This window comes from Melopsittacus undulatus, chromosome 5 (genome assembly GCF_012275295.1).
Source record: "Melopsittacus undulatus isolate bMelUnd1 chromosome 5, bMelUnd1.mat.Z, whole genome shotgun sequence".
Classification (NCBI taxonomy): domain Eukaryota; kingdom Metazoa; phylum Chordata; class Aves; order Psittaciformes; family Psittaculidae; genus Melopsittacus; species Melopsittacus undulatus.
In genome coordinates, this window is record NC_047531.1 from 40,767,380 (window position 1) to 40,785,899 (window position 18,520).

The following is an 18,520-nucleotide window of genomic DNA, read 5'->3' on the forward strand; positions in this document are numbered from 1 at the left end:
GACTGGTTCTACTCCCTGTTTTCAGAACAGATCTGTATTTGTATGGTGATTTCTTCCTCTATCAGGACTAACACTCTCACCTCTGAACTTGGCCTGTGTTTTGAACTCAATAACCAGCCGGCCATCCTCCCGGATGTAGATCCTGATTATCTGCAGCCGGGCTGAGAGTACGCTGTCCGTCTGAATGCCTGCATGGTGCAGCAAGAACAAAGTCACCAGGGAGACCACACAGCAGTCAGTCCTCAGGTGTGCTCTGTCAGCCCCATGTAACTCCAGAAGCATTTGAGAGTGCTCCAAAAGGTATGCTTTCAATCGGATCATCCTCCAGTCTCACTCAAGCATAAAGGAAGTAAGTATACTGAGTTCCCCACCAAGATTAGCTTGTGAATGTAACTTATTGTACAAACTAAGTTATAGGCAACTGTTTCTGTATACTCCTGGCCTCAACTCCTGAGTAGCCCACCATGAACTGAGCTCTGCGAGTCCCTCCTCTAAATACTGAAAGTGACACTGCTGGCAGAATATAATCCAAGGTGAAGCACTGTCACAGTACTGCTCAAGGCTGAAGGCATGGGTTCACAGCACACACAGGCTCCAAATATTGTGGGAAAGATTAACAATCTTGAAAATAGAAGATTCACAGGCACAGGATAAACCATGTATGGATGTAACCATCAGAAGAGGATTGGAATGAGTCAGGGCTCGCTGGTGGGGATACTGCTGATTTAACAAACAAGGGGATACTATGGGTAAAGTCCATCTGGAGAACCACAAGAATTATGACTGCAGCTCCCACATGAGAATCACTCCAAATATCTCACAGAGAACAACCTCTGCCTGGCTGTGAAGGCTTGGATGAAGAGAGAACTCTTCTCTTGCAGCACTTTTCTAGCACTTTTCACTCTACTTCAGCAGGTGCTACCTATGCTCAGGACTGTGGTGGCAGTGCAGAAAAAGGGGAAAAAAAGCAACTCAAGAACAAACCAATTCTCCTGTACCCCTTCACACAGTGTGGACCTACCTGTCCTCCAAAGAACAGTATCATAGAAAAAGGAGAACTCCATCTCTGTGTGATGCTCGAGAGAAGCCCAACCTCTCGGCGCTGTCACGTAAATATAGGACACATAGAGTGGCACATGGACTGTTAAAAAGGACTGAGCAGAGTCTCGTACCTGTCAATAAAACCCCAAAAAGGGTGGTTATGCACCTTCCACAGAAGAAACACTGACCCAGACAGTACCCACTGCATTCACATTCTATGCTGCAAATGGAGGAAAAAGCCAGAGTAACTGCAACGGAACGACTCTTTTAATTCTGGACCATGGATGTCCTCAACATAGGGAGGATGTGGGGATGAAATATTTCTAAAGCAATATAATGTCATTGCTCCACGAAGACTGAGCATTACTGGCAATCAATTGCTGATTTGCCAAAAAAGTTATTGCTGGGCTGCCATTTGAAAAATAATAATGAACTGCTGGGAAAAGTATGCACAGAGTGCACCTCACATGCTACAGAACTCCTAAAATTAAGTCAGAGATGACTGTCTGACCTTTCTTTACCTTTACATGTAGGTACTTTAGACAAACATGCATTTTAAATAAGGGCAAGTGCTAAAGCATGCTGGTGTGGTGGTAGAAGAAGAGCTGCGGTCACAACTTCACCTCAAAATCTCCCCAGTTTCCAATTCTATGAATTAAAAGTATGCAATTCTTCTTGCTCAGGACTAGCCCTATGAGTATCTGAAATACCAGAGCTCTACAGCTATATGTATACACCATTTATTACCTGCAGGGCACACAGCTGTATTCTGCAAGCCCCTGAGATTGCTCAGAGAGACTTCCAGATGGGTTAGTGCCAGTCGCCACATACTAAATTCTGCAGTTTTTCAGGTCAAATAGTTTCTCTGGATTTGTGCAAATCATTTGATGTATAAAATGACAGTTAAAAAAGTACTCCAGACCAGTGGAAGTTAGAAGAGATGATGCTGGCCCTAACATTCTGACTGGGAATTTAATACAAGAACCGAATGAAGATTCACTAGAGCGGGATGTACATGTAGAGAAAGCCACTGTTTATAGAGGAACATTTTAGGCTTTTCATACACCAGCCAGTTAATTAAGAAATGACTTTAAAATTCCCATGACTTTGCTCCACCGCAGAGTATGAACTGATGTGCCTCTGCTCGGGTTCTTTGATCTTTTGGTTAAGACTATAGCCCAAATTGTAACAGAGTGGAGCACAGCTGAGAATGTTTTGTATTTCCAGTACATCCTTATACTATAAAAAAACAGATTTTACTGGTGCTCTGAAGATTAAAAGAATAAAACATGCTACAAGCTCAGGAGTGTTGCATCCCAACTAGAAGGAAGTGCAGCAGGAGGGCCAGGAGACCTCCTTGGATGGATAAGGAGCTGCTGAGAAAAATTCACAGGAAAAAAGAGGCTTATAGAAGGTGGAAGCAAGGACAGGTGGCCTGGGATGAATACAGGGATGTTGTCCGGGAAGTTAGGGACCAAGTTAGGAAAGCTAAGGCCCAATTGGAGCTAAACTTGGCAAGGGATGTCAAAGATAACAGGAAGGGATTTTATAGGTATGTAGCGGCTAAAAAACAGACTAGGGACAATGTAGGCCCCCTTTGGAAGCTTTTGGGAGAACTGGCTACACAGGACTTGGAGAAGGCTGAGGTTCTGAATGGCTTCTTTGCCTCGGTCTTCACTGGCAAAGGCTCTGACCGCAGCACCCGAGTCTTGGAAGGCGGACACAGGGACTGTGAAAATCTAGACCTTGGGGCCACTGTAGGAGAAGATCTGGTTCGAGACCATCTTAAGAACCTGAATGTACACAAGTCCATGGGACCTGATGAAATCCATCCGCAGGTCCTGAAGGAGCTGGCAAATTAAGTTGCAAAGCCACTGGCCATCATATTTGAAAAATCATGGCAGACAGGTGAAGTTCCTGATGACTGGAAGAAGGGAAATATAACCCCCATTTTCAAGAAGGGGAAAATGGATGATCTGGGGAATTACAGACCAGTGAGTCTCACCTCTGTGCCTGGCAAAATCCTGGAGCAGATTCTCCTGGAAGGCATGCTAGGGCACATGAAAAACAACAAGGTGCTTGGGGACAGCCAGCATGGCTTCACTAGGGGGAAATCCTGCCTGACCAATTTGGTGGCCTTCTATGATGGGGCTACAAAAGTGATGGACAGGGGTGGAGCAGTTGACGTCATCTACCTGGACTTGTGCAAAGCGTTTGACACTGTCCCACATGACATCCTTGTCTCTAAATTGGAGTGTCATCAGTTTGATAGGTGGACCACTCGGTGGATAAAGAACTGGCTGGATGGGTGCACACAAAGAGTTGTGGTCAATGGTTCAATGTCTGGCTGGAGACCAGTAACGAGTAGTGTCCCTCAGGGATCCGTGTTGGGACCCATCTTGTTTAATATCTTTGTCGCTGACATGGACAATGGAATTGAGTGTGCCCTCAGCAAGTCTGCCGATGACACCAAGCTGTGTGGTTCTGTTGATACGCTAAAGGGAAGGAATGCCATCCAGAGGGACCTTGACACACTTGTGAGGTGGGCTGATGCCAACCTCATGAAGTTTAACCATTCCAAGTGTAAGGTCCTACACCTGGGTCGGAGCAATCCCAGGCACAGCTACAGGTTGGGCAAAAAGGAAATTCAGAGCAGCCCTGCGGAGAAGGACTTGGGGGTGTTAGTCAATGAGAAAATGAACATGAGCCAGCTTCAGTGTGCGCTTACAGCCCAGAAAGCCAACCCTATTGTGGGCTACATCAAGAGGAGCGTGACCAGCAGGTCAAAGGAGGTGATCCTGCCCCTCTACTCTGCTCTCGTGAGACCTCACTTGGAGTATTGTGTGCAGTTCTGGTGTCCTCAACATAAAAAGGACATGGAACTGTTACAACAAGTCCAGAGGAGGGCCACAAGGATGATCAGGGGACTGGACCACCTTCCATATGAAGACAGGCTGAGAAAGTTTGGGCTGTTCAGCCTGGAGAAGAGAAGGCTGCATGGAGACCTCATAGCAGCCTTCCAGTATCTGAAGGGGGCCTACAGGGATGCTGGGGAGGGACTACTCATTAGGGACTGTAGTGATAGAACAAGGGGTAACGGGTTGGAACTCTACACTGCACAATACCAAAGCAGGACAGACACACGGTTATTGAGCTGTATCATCTTCCAAAAGAAACAGTAGGATCAGTGTTGTCTTAATTAAGTCTACTCAGAAGAATCAAAGTCTTAATAAACAAAATGAAAAATGCGTGGAGACCTCATAGCAGCCTTCCAGTATCTGAAGGAAGCCTGCAGGGGTGCTGGAGAGGGACTATTCATTAGGGACTGTAGTGATAGGACAAGGGGTAACAGGTTGAAACTTAAACAGCAGAGGTTTAGATTGGATATAAGAAAGAAATTATTTACTGTTAGGGTGGTGAGGCACTGGAATGGGTTGCCCAGGGAGGTAGTGAATGCTCCATCCCTGGCAGTGTTCAAGCCAGGTTGGATGAAGCCTTGGGTGATATGGTTTAGGTGTCCCTGCCCATGGCAGGGGGGGTGGAACTAGATGATCTTAAGGTCCTTTCCAACCCTAACTATTCTATGATTCTATGATTCTAAAAGTAAATTACTTAAATACATTTCACAGAGCACCATACTTTCCTAGGGAAAAGGGGGAAAAAGCTATGCTCTAATTCTACAGAGCAGCAAATACACATGAACACTAAGCGGTGCTTCACCTAAAAATTGAGCAGGATGTAGATTATGTGGAAGAGTTTTGGATAGAGCATCTTACCTGGAAGTCAGCAGTGACAGAGCCTCCACAGACATCAATTAATTCAGTCATGTCATAATAAGCATCAAAAGTCCAGATGCAGCTCTTGAGATTGAGGTGCTTATAGAGCTGGATGGTCTTTGGCTCTCTCACCGTGGGGTCAAACTGGTAAGGACGGTCATATCCAGGCCCAAGAACAATGCTGTCATAGGTCACTTCATCCAGAAACCCTGCCTCTGGGATTAACAGACATCAGGACATTGTTCACTTCAGACTTCAAAGAGGCTGAGGCCCATTTTCATTCTCAAATCACATCATTGACTTTTATTATATTAGGGATTTAATGGGCTCCTCTTTCTTCATAATCCTAGAGGTCACACTAAATATACACAGGCCTTCACAGGGGAAATCGCTATAGGAATGGGACAAGAATCCTAAAACCCAAAGTAATGAACCTATTAATTAAAGGCTGAAGTTAAACCTTAAGAAATGCAAAACTCAATTCAACTGAATATGAACTGAAAAGAATGAAGCACAACAACCCCCTGCCCACCACAGACCACATTGCCCTGAGCGTCAGAGACACTAACTGCCTTTTTTTCTTAATTTTCGGCATTTACTTCAGGAGTGAATTTGCTTTTGCTGCTTCTTGTTGCCATGTGGAGACCTCAGTGACACATACACAGTGATCCACTTCCTGTGGATCTCTAACTGCATGGAGATTACAAGACAGTTTTGAAAAGCAGAAAATCACCAGCACAGTGTGAACCTACAGCCAGTACAGCTTAACCCCATTATCTTTAAAACATTCCAGGCATTGTATCTCTTCAGTGGGGCAACTCTGTTCCCTGCTGTTAGTTCAGGAAGATTAATTATGATTTACCCAATGTCAAGAGAGCCCAGGGGAAGACAAAACCTTCTTCTTATCTACATTTCTTTACTGGCTTCTTTTTAACTACCAACTTCAGAAATCAAAGGCTGTCTTTAAGGATTACCTGAGATGCCTCTGAGGTCTCTGACGGCGACCAGGTTTGAGCAGACATGCTGGTGCCTGTAGATAGACTCGGAGAGAAGGAAATGCAGATTGTGGAGTGGCAGAGTGGAGATGAGGGGCAGCATACCATCCTGATGGGGGATCTGCACCGAGATGTGGATTCTGGAACAAATAGTGGATGAGACAGCAGAAAAAAAAAAGCAGAATAGCACAGACAGGGTAAGCCTGCTAGTGGTAGCCTGATATTTAGCTTCCGCTAGATTTCCCCAGCTATATATATATGCTCCTTAAGCTGTGCCACCAACTCCAAATTCTTGAGCGGAAGGGCACTTTCTCAGCAGAGTAGGATTTGAGGAAGAAAGTAGGGGCACTACCCTGAGCACCTGAGCTGTTCAAGTGGGCACACTGCATGGAGAGATGTGGTTTCAGACACACATCCTCCTCTTGACCCAAGCTCTCCCCTTCTGCAGGCTCATACCTGTTGGGATGCTCCTTGTGCTTGACATCCAAGTACTTCAGCGTGGCAATGAATGACTGTGCCTGGAAACCACGGGCTGTCCCTGCAACCACAGGAGTGTGACAAATGGCACTGTCTGTGCCTATGGTCACCACATTGCTTCTCAGGGGGGTCCCCACATGGCCAGCCTTGTCCACAGCCTTTGCCACACAGCGCACATGGAATCGGCGGCTGAAGTAAATACTGTCCAGCACCTGCAGGGAACAAGAAGGAAGAAACATGCCTGTGGGTCAAGGACACCAGTATTGCAACATCCAATTGTGTAGCAAAATCACTCTGTCCTGGTGATTTGAGGCAGCACAAAGGCAAGGTACACTCCAACTCAAGAGCACATACATGCCAATGTCTACTTGGCCACTTAGACGTGCATCTTGTTACTATGCTGCAGCAGATGCTTGAGTATGTTGGATGCATTACAACTTCCAAACTCTACCCACATAGTGAAGGAAGGGGAAGAAGGAGTCTGAGCTGTTAGGATCTGCCAGGCTCCATCCATCTCCTGCCACCAGATATTTACTGAAGTGTCCAAGTGCTCACACCCACCTCCCGTGTCAGTGGTTCTTTCAGCAAGCTCAGTGAAGAACAGTGCTAATTTTTCTGAAGAAGAAAGAAAAAATAATCCCTAAAGAAGCATGCAGATGACTCATGCCAATTCCCAAGTCTAAGGAGATTTTAGATTTTAACCTCTGTGTAACTAAAGTGTGCACTACTAGCTAAAAGATACCATGGGCTCTTGCAGCTTTGCCATGTTGGTACCTCCCACATACCTTATGGTTGACGCTAGTGAATGGTGTGTTGTCAGTGATGGTTTCAAAAGGTGACCTGGCTCCGTTGCCATCTGTGGGGGTTGCTACTTCCCAGCTGAACTGTATTGAGGACTGATTGATCCCAGCCTCACTGCAGCGTTCCCTCATGATGGCATACTTTGGGAAGCGAGGGTCACAAGGAGTGACACAGATGAGCGGGTAGCCAGGGGAAGGAGATTTCTTAGCACCATCCTTGGTCACTTCTTCCACCCGATCATAATCAGCCAGGGTGACGACCTGTACAGATGCAAGACAGCAGCATTCACTTGAGGCTGAGGGGAGAGGCAGAAGGGGCAATCCTTCCCACACGCTCCAACCCTGCCACATCATTGTAGCTCTTAATTTTATTTCAGACACCCCACTGTGCTTTTCAGTCTGTACTCAAAGGGTACTAAATTACACCCACTGCAACGGGCAACTCACAACAGGAGATGCTGGTAGAATCAGACTTCCTGCTGCCTCCTGGTCCAAAATAGTCACTATTGCAGTGCTGGTATCTCCAAGAACAGCTTCCACTGGATCATCTGGGCCCAGCACCAGAGAAAAGGACTCATGCCACTCCCGGTCTTCATTGGACATGATCTCCACCTTAAACATGATGTGGTTCACACCTGTGAGAGGAAATGCCAGAGAAGCAGAGTGAATTCCATTCATCATCAGATACTGCTCTGAAGTTCTCATAAAAAAGCTGCACAGCTGGTCTAGGCTATGACCACTGAAACTTTATGATAAAATATGCATTATAAATTTTATTTTCACTCATTGCTACTAATAATTTAGCCCTGTTCCTACAAGAGTCTACTCCATACATAAAACTCCAGCTATGACAACCAAGCCAATTGATGAGGTGATAGATTTACTAGCAGATGCCATCTAAGGATTAGTAATGCCTGTCTTGCATTAGCTGTCTGTAGTAAAAATCTATGATCCGAAGTACATTCCCACCACTGCTGTAAGCATCTCTGCTGTATCTCACATTAGTATGCAGAACTGTTTGGTGAGGGCTTCTCAGTCCAGCAGCATGGTCTGAGCTGTTGCACTGGATTCTGAAAACTCTCTGATAGTCCTTACATTGTCTGAAGACCACTTTACTTTCATCAGCCAGATGCTAGCGCTTCTTCCTCTGTTCTGATTACCTGTCATTCAACAGTTCAGCCTTTTTTGCGCAACAAAATTATAGCCACAGCAGAGTGTAAGGCTGCAGCCCAGAAGAGTCACACTTTAAAAAAGACCACAGAGTAAATCTATGCAGTACATTTTAAATATATTACAAAAAAAAACACAGAATAAAAATCCCAAACAAACCAAACTCCAGATCCTTCTCATCCTGTGGAACCTTGCAAAAGGATGAAATGTACACAAGAAAAAACAAGGCAAGCTTTGGGATGGCTTTCCCATTTTTTCAAGTGACATTAATTCTAAGGTGCAGAAAGTATCAATGAAGCACTCATCACCTACAACCTTTCATTCCCTCCTTCTTTTCATTGCTTGGGCAGCTTGGCACTTTGCTTATCAAGCAGAGAGGGCTGAAGCTTAGAACACCACTGTGTTTGAACTGAGAACAATCAGGCACCCAGAAGGGGAGAGGGGAAAGGACATGTCTAATGTAAGGAAAGGGGAAGTCGTGCACCCCACCTGTAACACACTGAATAGGTGTCTCTTCCCACAGAGAGTGTGATGAGCCCAAGATTAAACCCCAAATCAAATCTAACCCCTGAAATCTAAGGGTGTAAAACTATATATTATGCCTTCTTACAGCTAACGCAGTTCACTTGGAGCAGTTAGACCTCTGCTGTGTTGCAAACCTCATGCAAGAAGTGGCTTTTTCCATATCTCCTGAATGTTTCCCTTCAATGCTCCTTTCTGATAGACACAAAATGGCACTGATCATTGCCATCATCTCTGATCTTCCCTCCAAGAACCCTTTACCTGGGCTGAATTTGAGCATTCGACTCTTGGGATAGTAATCCACTCCGGCCTGAGCTGAGCCATCGCGGGTGCTGCAACGGACTTTGGAGGTCCTGTTTTGATCCCCTCTCCGGACCACTTTGATATTTAAAACAGCAACACCCTCCGGGCCAGGCGGCTCCCGTACTTGGTACGAAGCTTCTTCAAACTCAATGGTGGGTGCTACAGAAACAGTAGTAAAGAAAAAGTCCTGTGTGGTTTGCATACCAGCTGACTGTATGCCTGATGAAAGGCATTCAGCAACTGGAGTGAGCTAAGCTCAGCTCCTTTTAGACTCTCATCTACACATCAACTGAAAGAGGGTAGATTTAGATTAGACATTGGGAAGAAATTCTCCCCTGTGAGGGTGGTGAGACACTGGCAGAGGCTGGACAGAGAGGCTGTGGCTGCCTCATCCCTGGCAGTGTTCAAGGCCAGGCTGGATGCGGCTTGGAGCAACCTAGTCTAGTGCAAGGTGTCCATGGCAGGTGGGGTGGAACTAGATGAGCTTTAATGTCCCTTCCAACTCAAACCAGTCTGTGATTCTATAATCTATCTTTGGATCAACAGGCTCTTTAAAGCAGAGGTCAAAACTGCAGTTCTAAGGGTTGGATGTGAATTAGGCAAGGAATGGGGCAAAACCCAACATAGCTATTGGATAGCAAATGATTCTCCCATCCACTGCCTCCTACGGAACCACACACCCTCAAATCCATGCCACACAATGGTGTTACAGCCCCAACTGGCAGTCACACCAGAGGGACCTGGCATCCCCCTTCTTCTCAGCAGATATCTCCAGGCTGTGACACTGTGGAGGGAAGGCAACATCTCCCAGGGGAAGCACAGCAACTCCCTATGAAAATGCAGGGGAATAAGAAACAGGACAAACGGTGGGTTCAAGCCACTGTTATTCCATCCCTCCCTTAAGACCAGTGCACAAAGCCACTACATTGGTGACCTGCACACAGAGCTGTGGCCATGTGACTGAAGGCATTGTGCTAAACTAAACTGCAAACTGTTGAGACTGTGCTGACTACCTTGGAACTGCATCCTACATAACAGCTACATCCTTGCTGAGCATCCTTGCTTACCATCTTCATCGTTGGTGACAGTTACAGTTGCCATGTCTATCTTCCCAACCCTAGCTCCACTCCAATGGTTTCCAAGTGGGCTACCAAGATAGACATGGAACTGCTCTTCTGGCTCAAAGGCAGAGTCATCACTGACATAAACGCTGCAGTTCTTCACCTAAAGCCAAGCAAGCAGGAGAAAACAGCAAATATTCATAAATCCAATGAAGCCAAAGGTCACACTGTACTTAACTATCTAGGGTTTGATACCCAAGTACTGTCAATCCTGGAAGTTGCCACTTCAGTGTGGACAAACCACACTGTTACACAATGAGACACAGTATGGAATACACCTACCTCCACAAACTGACAGCTCTTTGTTAAAACAATCTGGAGTCCTACTGACACAGATGATTTGTATTTCACATTATAACCAGTTTTATCATGAAACAAACATCTTCAGAATTATGTCATATTAGTGACTTTAAGCATCTATGAAACCAGTGTGGACAGCCTCTGTGAGCTCCCTCTGACAACGCAGAGTTGAAGAGGAGACCTGAACCCCTCTCATCAATGTTTCATTCCCCCATAAGCCAGGTTCAACTCACCTTCTCCCCTTTCAAGAAAGTGATGCGAGACTCCTCTGCATTTCTCCTCTCTGCAAAGTCCTCCATGACCTCTGCTGTCTGGCTCTGGGTGTAGCACCTGACAGAGGACTCATAGCTCAGATCCCCAGTGCGGAAGATGGGGATGTGCAGAGTACCCTCCTTTTCCTTCACTGTGTATATATCCTTGGTGAACTGCATGCTTGGTACTGCAGGAGGTAATAAAAAGAGTCAAGCAGTGTTGAAGCTCCACAGAGAGACAGGAACTAATCAAGGCACATACACTCTGGGAGAACTGCTGCATGGAGTGAGGAAGGGACTCAGTACTGCAATGGATGCTCTGTCTCAAAGCATTATCCTACTATTTGTGGACAGACACAGAACAAGTATCTCGCAGCCAACAGGGCAGACCTCAACAAAAGATACAAAGACAGAAATTATTACAGACTGCTACAAAGTTAGATTATGCAGTGTGTGCTTTCCTTAGGCAGGCAAACATGAGAGACATTGAAATACAAGGAAAACTAAACAAGCAGTGAGACTTTCTCCCATAGTAAGTGGGACTTTAGCTCACAGAAACCATGAAACAAGGACTGAGCTCTGAGCAGAGGAGGCTGAAAGTGAGGGAACACTACAGGAAAATTCACTCTGCATTTCTGAAGACTCCAAGTTTCTGTGGGCATTGAAGCATGGAAGGAAACAGAGTAGCCACATTGAATAAGAGGATCCCAGGAAAATAGGCTATTCCAGACTATAAATAACGCAAATTGGACTAGCTTTCTGCTCCATGGAATTATTAAGGAAGAGGCTAGGATGGGCTGGACAGAACTGCCATGGACAACTCACCATCCTGGAAGACATCATTAATGGCCACGATGGCTTGGAATGGCTTTGTCAGCTCAGCTCCATGGGGTGAGCTGAGATAAACCACAAATGTCTCCAGCCCTTCTATCACCGGGTACTGTGCATCATCCAGGATTGTCAGAGTGCAGAACTAGAAAGAAAGCAGAGATGCAAAACATTCATCCTTCCCATTACTCACATTTGGGTGTCTAATATAAAGTTATTATGTTAGGCCCTTCCTGAATTCATTTATCACTGGAAACAATGTTCAAGATAAATCTGGCATATCATTTTGGAGATTAGGCAGCCATCTTCATCCTGGGAGAGGTGGCCTGACTGTATCTTCTCTGTCTGAAGCACTGATCAGATGTCAGTCTGGGCATAGCAGATTCATTAACAATCCTCAAGTGGCCCTGAGACGATTTTCAAAACAGGCAAATGGCAGTGACGTAAACAAGAGAGAACGTGTCACCAGACACAGCAGACTCATCAAGAGTGGCTCTGGCTCCTCACCTCTTTTGTCTCGCCAGGCCTGAACTCTATTTTCCTGGAGCTGGGGACATAATCGATTCCTGGGCTGGCAGATGGAGGGTCTGATGCCCGAGTGGCACACCACACCGAGATGGGGTTTGAGAGATCAGGTCCCTGTCGGAGTACTGGAATCTCAATGTTTCCTGCATCACAAGTTGCACACAAAAGAGAACCAAGATGAGAAAGCAGGCACATAAAACAAACCCACTCCCTTCCCTTCAGCATGCCCTTCTCCCCTCACCACTGCTTCTGTACCCAAGCACAAGCTATTGCAGGGAACAACCCCCACCCCTCCCCATGAGTGCAGAGGGGAGCAAAGAGCAGAAACCTTCTGCAGATCTTTCACAATTCTGCTGCTGTGCCCTAAATCACTCCTATCACTTCCTGAAAGCTTTGGTGGTAAGCAACCCAGTGAGCTGTGTAGCAGCACTCTTCACCTGCAGCCTCGCTGACGGTGAAAGTAGCATTCCCCAGGGACACTGTGGAGGCATCATTGGGACCACTGATGAAGACAGTGGCTGAAGCCTGGCTGCCAACACGTGCATTATCTGAGGGCTCAGCCAACACAATCTCAAACTCCTCTTCTTCCTCATATTCACTGTCGTCAATCAGTGTGATGTCACATGTTGTGACAGTGACACCTGGACTGAAAACAATGCGGCTGTCATCTGCCATCCCTCGGGACTTGAAGTCGGAGCCAGATTCCAGCATATGAAGGCTGCTTCCCTTGGCTGATCTGGGGACGGTGTAGCACAGAGCAGACACTGTGCTGCTGGTGTCCCCTAAGACACAGCAGAAAAAAAAAAACAAACCTTAACTCTATGGAAATACTTTTACTCTATTTGGTGGACATACAATTCTGCTAAAGCAGCATTCAGATAAGAGGATGAAGAATTAAGAACACCACCATCCCTGCTCCTAAACCGGCATAAAAGCTGGTTTAGGTCTGACTTCCAGGCATACTCCAAATCTGCACTCTGGTTAATATGATCAGGAACTGGAGGTGGCACTTACTTATTAAAGAATATAGATTGGTAAGGTCCACATAAAAAACAGATCACAGAGAAGCAGCAAATAAATATAAGGGTTTTCTCCTGCTCATGCTGGGAGGACAAACGAATCCAAAAGTAAGGAGCTTTAACTGCATTAGTAAATCTTAGAGCAGAGCTTGGAAAGAAAATCAAACCATCTGTTCCCTGTTGTTCCTTGTCATTTCAGTTGCACCATAAAGGTACTTCAAAAAAATCAAAGAATCAACCCAAAATCATAAACAAGCAAACCCCAAGGAAGACCTCTTGTGTGGGGGGCCACTGTTATTTGCCTGCCAACAGGGAACAGTTGTTTTCCTGAGCATGGCAAAGGTACACATTGCAAAGACTCCTCAGCAGCTTTGCAGTAAAATCCCAGTCATGTGAGAAGAGACTGCAGGAGACAGGCACTGAACTGCTCCTATAAAGTACAGAATTAAAGTCCAAGCTCTAGGCAGCCATATATACTTCACAGCCTGTCTGCACGTGTTTGACCCACCTTTCCTTTCCACAGGAGCAGAGAGAAACCCATCAGTCTCACTGACATGGTACGTTTTCCTGTCAAACTGCAGGGTGGGCTCATCCTCTGCATCCGTGATGGTGACCGTGGCCCGGGTGATGTTCCCCAGCAGAGCATATGCTGGCAGGCTGAGCTCCACAGCAAAGCTCTCCATGTTCTCAAAGATGTTGTCATCATTAATGATGATGGTGCAGGCCTTGGTGTCCTCCCGCTCCTCAAACTGCACCTGGAAGGTAGAAAGTGGGCTGTTATCTTTGGACTGGAGTCTGACACTTGCTGGCCTTCTTTCACCATTGCCTGAGCCACAGGCAGCATCAGGCACCAACATTGAACAAGGATAAATAGCTAGTGGAGGTCAAAGACAGCAGCAAATGCAATGTGTAGGCCCCTACTCCTTCTGATCTCCATCATAAATAGCCCTTTGCATGATCAGGAATGACATTCCTACAGGCAAGCCTGTAACATTTGTGGCCTGTCAGAACATTCCTGCAAAGCACATATGCCAACCTAAAAACTGAAGAAAAAAAGAGACCTCTTCAGAAAGCAAATAAACCACACATTTTAGAAAGAAAATACAGTCACCTTTGTGTTTTTATCAGTTCTTTCATCTAAGCTGAACAGCATGCATGGTCAGACCTTCCCCTTCCTGGTGTCCCAAACTTACCTGCCCCACGTACTCCACATAGTCATGCTCTCCCCGCTGTGAACCGGAGCTGGATGTGGCTGTTCCTTGCTCCGTGCGGCACAAGACAATCGCATACTGGTTGAGGTTACCAACCCGCCTCACAGTGACGCTGACAGAGCCTGCATTCTCTCTGACACTGTAACTGGAAACACACCATTGAATCACAGACTGGTTTGGTTGGAAGAGACCTTAAAGCTCACCTAGTTCCAGACCCCTGCCATGGATGAGGTTGCCCAAAGCCTGTCCAACCTGGTCTTGAACACTGCCAGGGATGGAGCAGCCACAGCTTCTCTGGGCAACCTGTGCCAGGGCCTCACCACCCTCACAGGGAAGAACTTCCCAATATCTAATCTAAACCTCCCCTATCAGGTTAAAACCATTTCTCCTTGTCCTATCCCTACTTATACTTGTCAAAAGCCCCTCTCCAGATTGCTTGTTGGCCCCTTTAGGCACTGGAACTGCTCTAAGGTCTCCCTGGAGCCTCCTCTTCTCCAGGATGAACAAGCCCAGCTTTCTCAGCCTGTCTCCACAGCAGAGGTACTCCAGCCTTTGATCATCTTCATGGCTCCTCTAAACTTGCTCAAGAAGGCCCACATCCTTTTTAATGCTGCAGACCCCAGAGCTGGACATAGGACTACACAAGGGCTGTCACCAAGGTGGAGTAGAAGGGGAGAACACCCTCCTGCGACCTGCTGACCACGCTCATTTTGATGCAGCCCAGCATACAGCTGACATCTGTTTGTATCAAGCAGATACAAACAACAGGCTGGGGAGCAACTCCTGTGTTTATGTTGATACTGCACCACAGACTAAGGCTGACTGTTGCCTCCAGCAAAAATCTGAGGGACACTAATCATGAGCGACTTGGGCAGACAGCAGCTATTCAGTGACCCTGCTCTATAGTTTAACACCCAGCAGGACATTCTCCTCTGACACACTGAAAATCACATGAGTTCCCACCTCCATACTGGAAGGGAGCTCACATATTACAGAGCTCCACCTGCCTCCCTCCAGATCAGACCTCATCCATCTGAAGAGTCCTGTAAACCCCAAACCATTTACCTGGTGTCTGTAAAGCTGAGGAGAGACCACTGGACATGGAAAATGTTGCCACTGACCACATTGGGTTTGCTGTCCTTCACAAGAAACTGAAAGCTGTCCATGGTCTCCTGAACCTTCTCCTCATGCATCACATACCGAATGAGGCCCTGGTTCACCTCCTCTGTGGGAGGAGACATCCAATAAGCCAACCCAGAAATTCAGCAGCAGTTTATAGATGAGCAGTGTGGAGACATTCATCCATGCAGCTGTAGGGACCAGGTTCTCCAAATGTCCTTTACGCTGCAGGACCTTTTCTAGTCCTAACTTTCATAGTCCTACCTGTGGTAGAAGCCTCCTTACAAGCTGTGACAAGACATTCCCTTGCCTAGTCTTCACCCATAATGGCTCACACTTAAAAATAAGGTAAATTTAAAGTAGCTTTGATGAAATGCAAGAAACATGGGTGTGCTACAGGACACAGGTTAGCATCTGTAAGAAATGACAGGATTCCTGGAACGGAGAGCAAAGTTCATTTCTTATTTTTGACACACCTTTGAGATTTGCCTCTTGTCTTGCCCCCTACCACCTTCTCCCTGCACACCCCAGTCACAAGCTATCTTGACAAATTGAAGCATTTGAAGGAAAAAAGCAAAGTATACACAGCCCAACTCCATACCCTGCGTAAAGGTGGTCACAGTTGTCCCTGGCTTCAGCTTGTTCTCCACATGACCACTTCTGGGGCCAGCTGTTATCTCATAGATCAGCTGTTTGTCATCTGTGTCAGGATCTGTTGTCAGTAATTCCTTCTTAGTGATTAGATTGGTTGCCTGGATTAAAGCCAAAACAAGAGGGTAAAACTCAGGAGATCCATCAGTGCAAGTCTTATTGACTGCTCATCCAAAAAGCCCAATCACCCCTCTTTCAAACAGGGAAAAGCTAAGGGATGTAAAAGTACAGAACAGACAGATGCCCCATGAGGTGTTTGACAGCACAGGAAGAACTCAAATTCTGCCTCACATCTGGTGTGTTTAATAAAAAAATCACTGTGGCTCCAAGAAAAGCAAATTCAGAACAAGCTGCCCAGCCCTATCTAGCTGGGGCTAAAAGCTATGGCAAGTCTTTTGGTTTCACCTGGAAACCACTGCTCCACAAACTGTGCCGATGCTCAGGGGAAGCATGGCTTTACAAAAAAACATTTACAAACAGCCTCAAGCTGAAGGATTTACTCAGGACAACTCATGCTGCTTTAGTGAGCCTTTTTCTAATGAACTCACATGGATGTGCCTCAGTTTCACCACGGTTTGCTTTCTCTTTATAAAGAAAATACCTTTAACTGTAGGAAAAAAGAGAGATCTGAACAGCCTGGGCTGTAGGAATGCTTTTTCTGAAGTCAGGAATTCGAGCTGATAGGCATTTCTTAATACAATTTCTTACTACAGCATCTTACAACTATTTTTCCTGGGAAAACCAGAAGTATTTCTTTGCAGTTAATGCTTGGTCCTCAAAAGCAAGCACAAGGGAGAACTTCCTGGGGTTTTGTTTGGACTTCAGCAAAACAATGGCATGTCACAGCAAGAAATCCCTATACCATATCTCTTTGAAAGCCATGTATCTCTACCATGGCTGTTGTGGCACATAATCAAGACTTCTCTATCAGCAAAGCTGAAAACATACCCTGGGGAGAAAGGACAAGAGGAGATGGATGTGTCTGCCCAGGAAGGTGGGCAGGAGCTGTACTGCACTGCACAGCTCATGCAAGAGCCAAGAAGAGCCAGGCTTGATGGTCTGGCTGATGAAAGGGAAGCAATTTAGTCCACTGGAGCCATGCTGCCTGGTTTAGCTAATGGAGCTGCAGTGCAGGCACCCCTGCACACCTCTGACTTTTCCAAGGCACTTCCTGGGCACAGAGGGACACCTTTTCTGTAGCACAAAAATAAAAATGCTGAAGGACCAGGATGTTCTCCTGGGAATCTTCTTCACCTGGAACAGCCCAAGAAACAACTGAAACTGACCCCACCCAGGCAGTTACCTTGCCATCCACGTACTCCAGCCACTGCAAACCCAGGTTGGTGATGACCCTGGGTGTCCCATCATCCACAGACAGAACATCCACTTTGAAGCGCTGTGGTGCTGCTGTCACAACCTGACAAAAGTTCAGAGAGATGGCTGTTACTTCGGGAGCCAGAGCCTCATCCACCATATTACCAGCTTTGCTCCTTTCAGCTCTGTTGGGATCAAGATCCTGGGGTAAGTTTGCACACACAAAGGCTGGTACCCCAGGGAAGAAGTAAATGGCATCACATAACTGAGAATACTCAGCTCTCATTTTCAGTGGAGTGATAACACCTAAGTCTCCCCTGAGAGGAGGTAGCTTTCTACTAGTTATAGAAGGTCTCCCTCCCATTCCTTCTCCTCCCCTTACCTGCCTCCCTCCATCCTCCATAATGAAAAAGGGATTGGACCCATCGGACACAGTGAAAGTGAAGTGATCCTTCAGCGAGTTGCTACCATCATGACTGTAGCTGATGCGATTCTGATAGATGTCATCCATCGTGAAGGTGGTGGCTTGGTGATAATGCTGCCCATTGCTAGTGCGTTCAATCAGGCCATGTCGGGGAGACTGCACGACTGTGAACGTAATTGACTCAGCCTGCAACAAGGAAACAGAGTGGCAAAGCTGCTGATATAACCCCAGGGTCAGGACACACACGTCCTTACGCATCCAAGAGACAACTCCTTGAACACAAAAGCAGTCCCCCATGCTGCAGCCATTCTAAGCAACTTGCCCCGTGTCACTTCTGTCAGGGCTGGAAGCAGCGATAACTTTGGGGGAGGGATCTTTGGTTCCCGGCAATAACAGGCAGCCAGGAACTCTCTTGCTGCAGGGAACTCCAGTGAGGTAGAGCCAACAATAGACCACTTAGCCTCTGGCCAGATCCAGGAGGAGGAAAAGGAAATGTCATTTTCCTCTGTGCTAGGCACAAACTCGGTGTCAAGGGTAGGCATAAGCTTGGTTCAAATTCACAATGTTCACAGAGAAGGCAGTACAGGGCAAGGATCAGCTCTGATCACAACTTCTAAATGTTCCCTGTGCAGGTTTGTTGCTTATGTATTTGAGAGACATCCCAGATGTCTTG

General features: G+C 46.4%; 1 protein-coding gene across 1 annotated transcript in view; it reads right to left on the reverse strand.

Moving 5' to 3' along the window:
* Positions 1-18,520, reverse strand: part of FRAS1 (Fraser extracellular matrix complex subunit 1) — a 159,682-nt gene that overhangs the window by 5,055 nt on the left and 136,107 nt on the right. The window contains exons 50-68 of the mRNA XM_034063309.1: positions 17,806-18,033; positions 17,413-17,526; positions 16,060-16,210; positions 15,405-15,564; positions 14,322-14,484; positions 13,637-13,883; positions 12,547-12,891; positions 12,092-12,252; positions 11,582-11,729; positions 10,739-10,944; positions 10,152-10,308; positions 9,043-9,243; positions 7,537-7,724; positions 7,075-7,350; positions 6,269-6,501; positions 5,792-5,952; positions 4,818-5,032; positions 1,022-1,172; positions 81-188 (exon numbers count right to left, since the gene is read on the reverse strand). Coding sequence (XP_033919200.1) covers positions 81-188; positions 1,022-1,172; positions 4,818-5,032; positions 5,792-5,952; positions 6,269-6,501; positions 7,075-7,350; positions 7,537-7,724; positions 9,043-9,243; positions 10,152-10,308; positions 10,739-10,944; positions 11,582-11,729; positions 12,092-12,252; positions 12,547-12,891; positions 13,637-13,883; positions 14,322-14,484; positions 15,405-15,564; positions 16,060-16,210; positions 17,413-17,526; positions 17,806-18,033 — 3,613 coding nt within the window. The remainder of the gene's footprint in view (positions 1-80; positions 189-1,021; positions 1,173-4,817; positions 5,033-5,791; positions 5,953-6,268; positions 6,502-7,074; positions 7,351-7,536; positions 7,725-9,042; positions 9,244-10,151; positions 10,309-10,738; positions 10,945-11,581; positions 11,730-12,091; positions 12,253-12,546; positions 12,892-13,636; positions 13,884-14,321; positions 14,485-15,404; positions 15,565-16,059; positions 16,211-17,412; positions 17,527-17,805; positions 18,034-18,520) is intronic.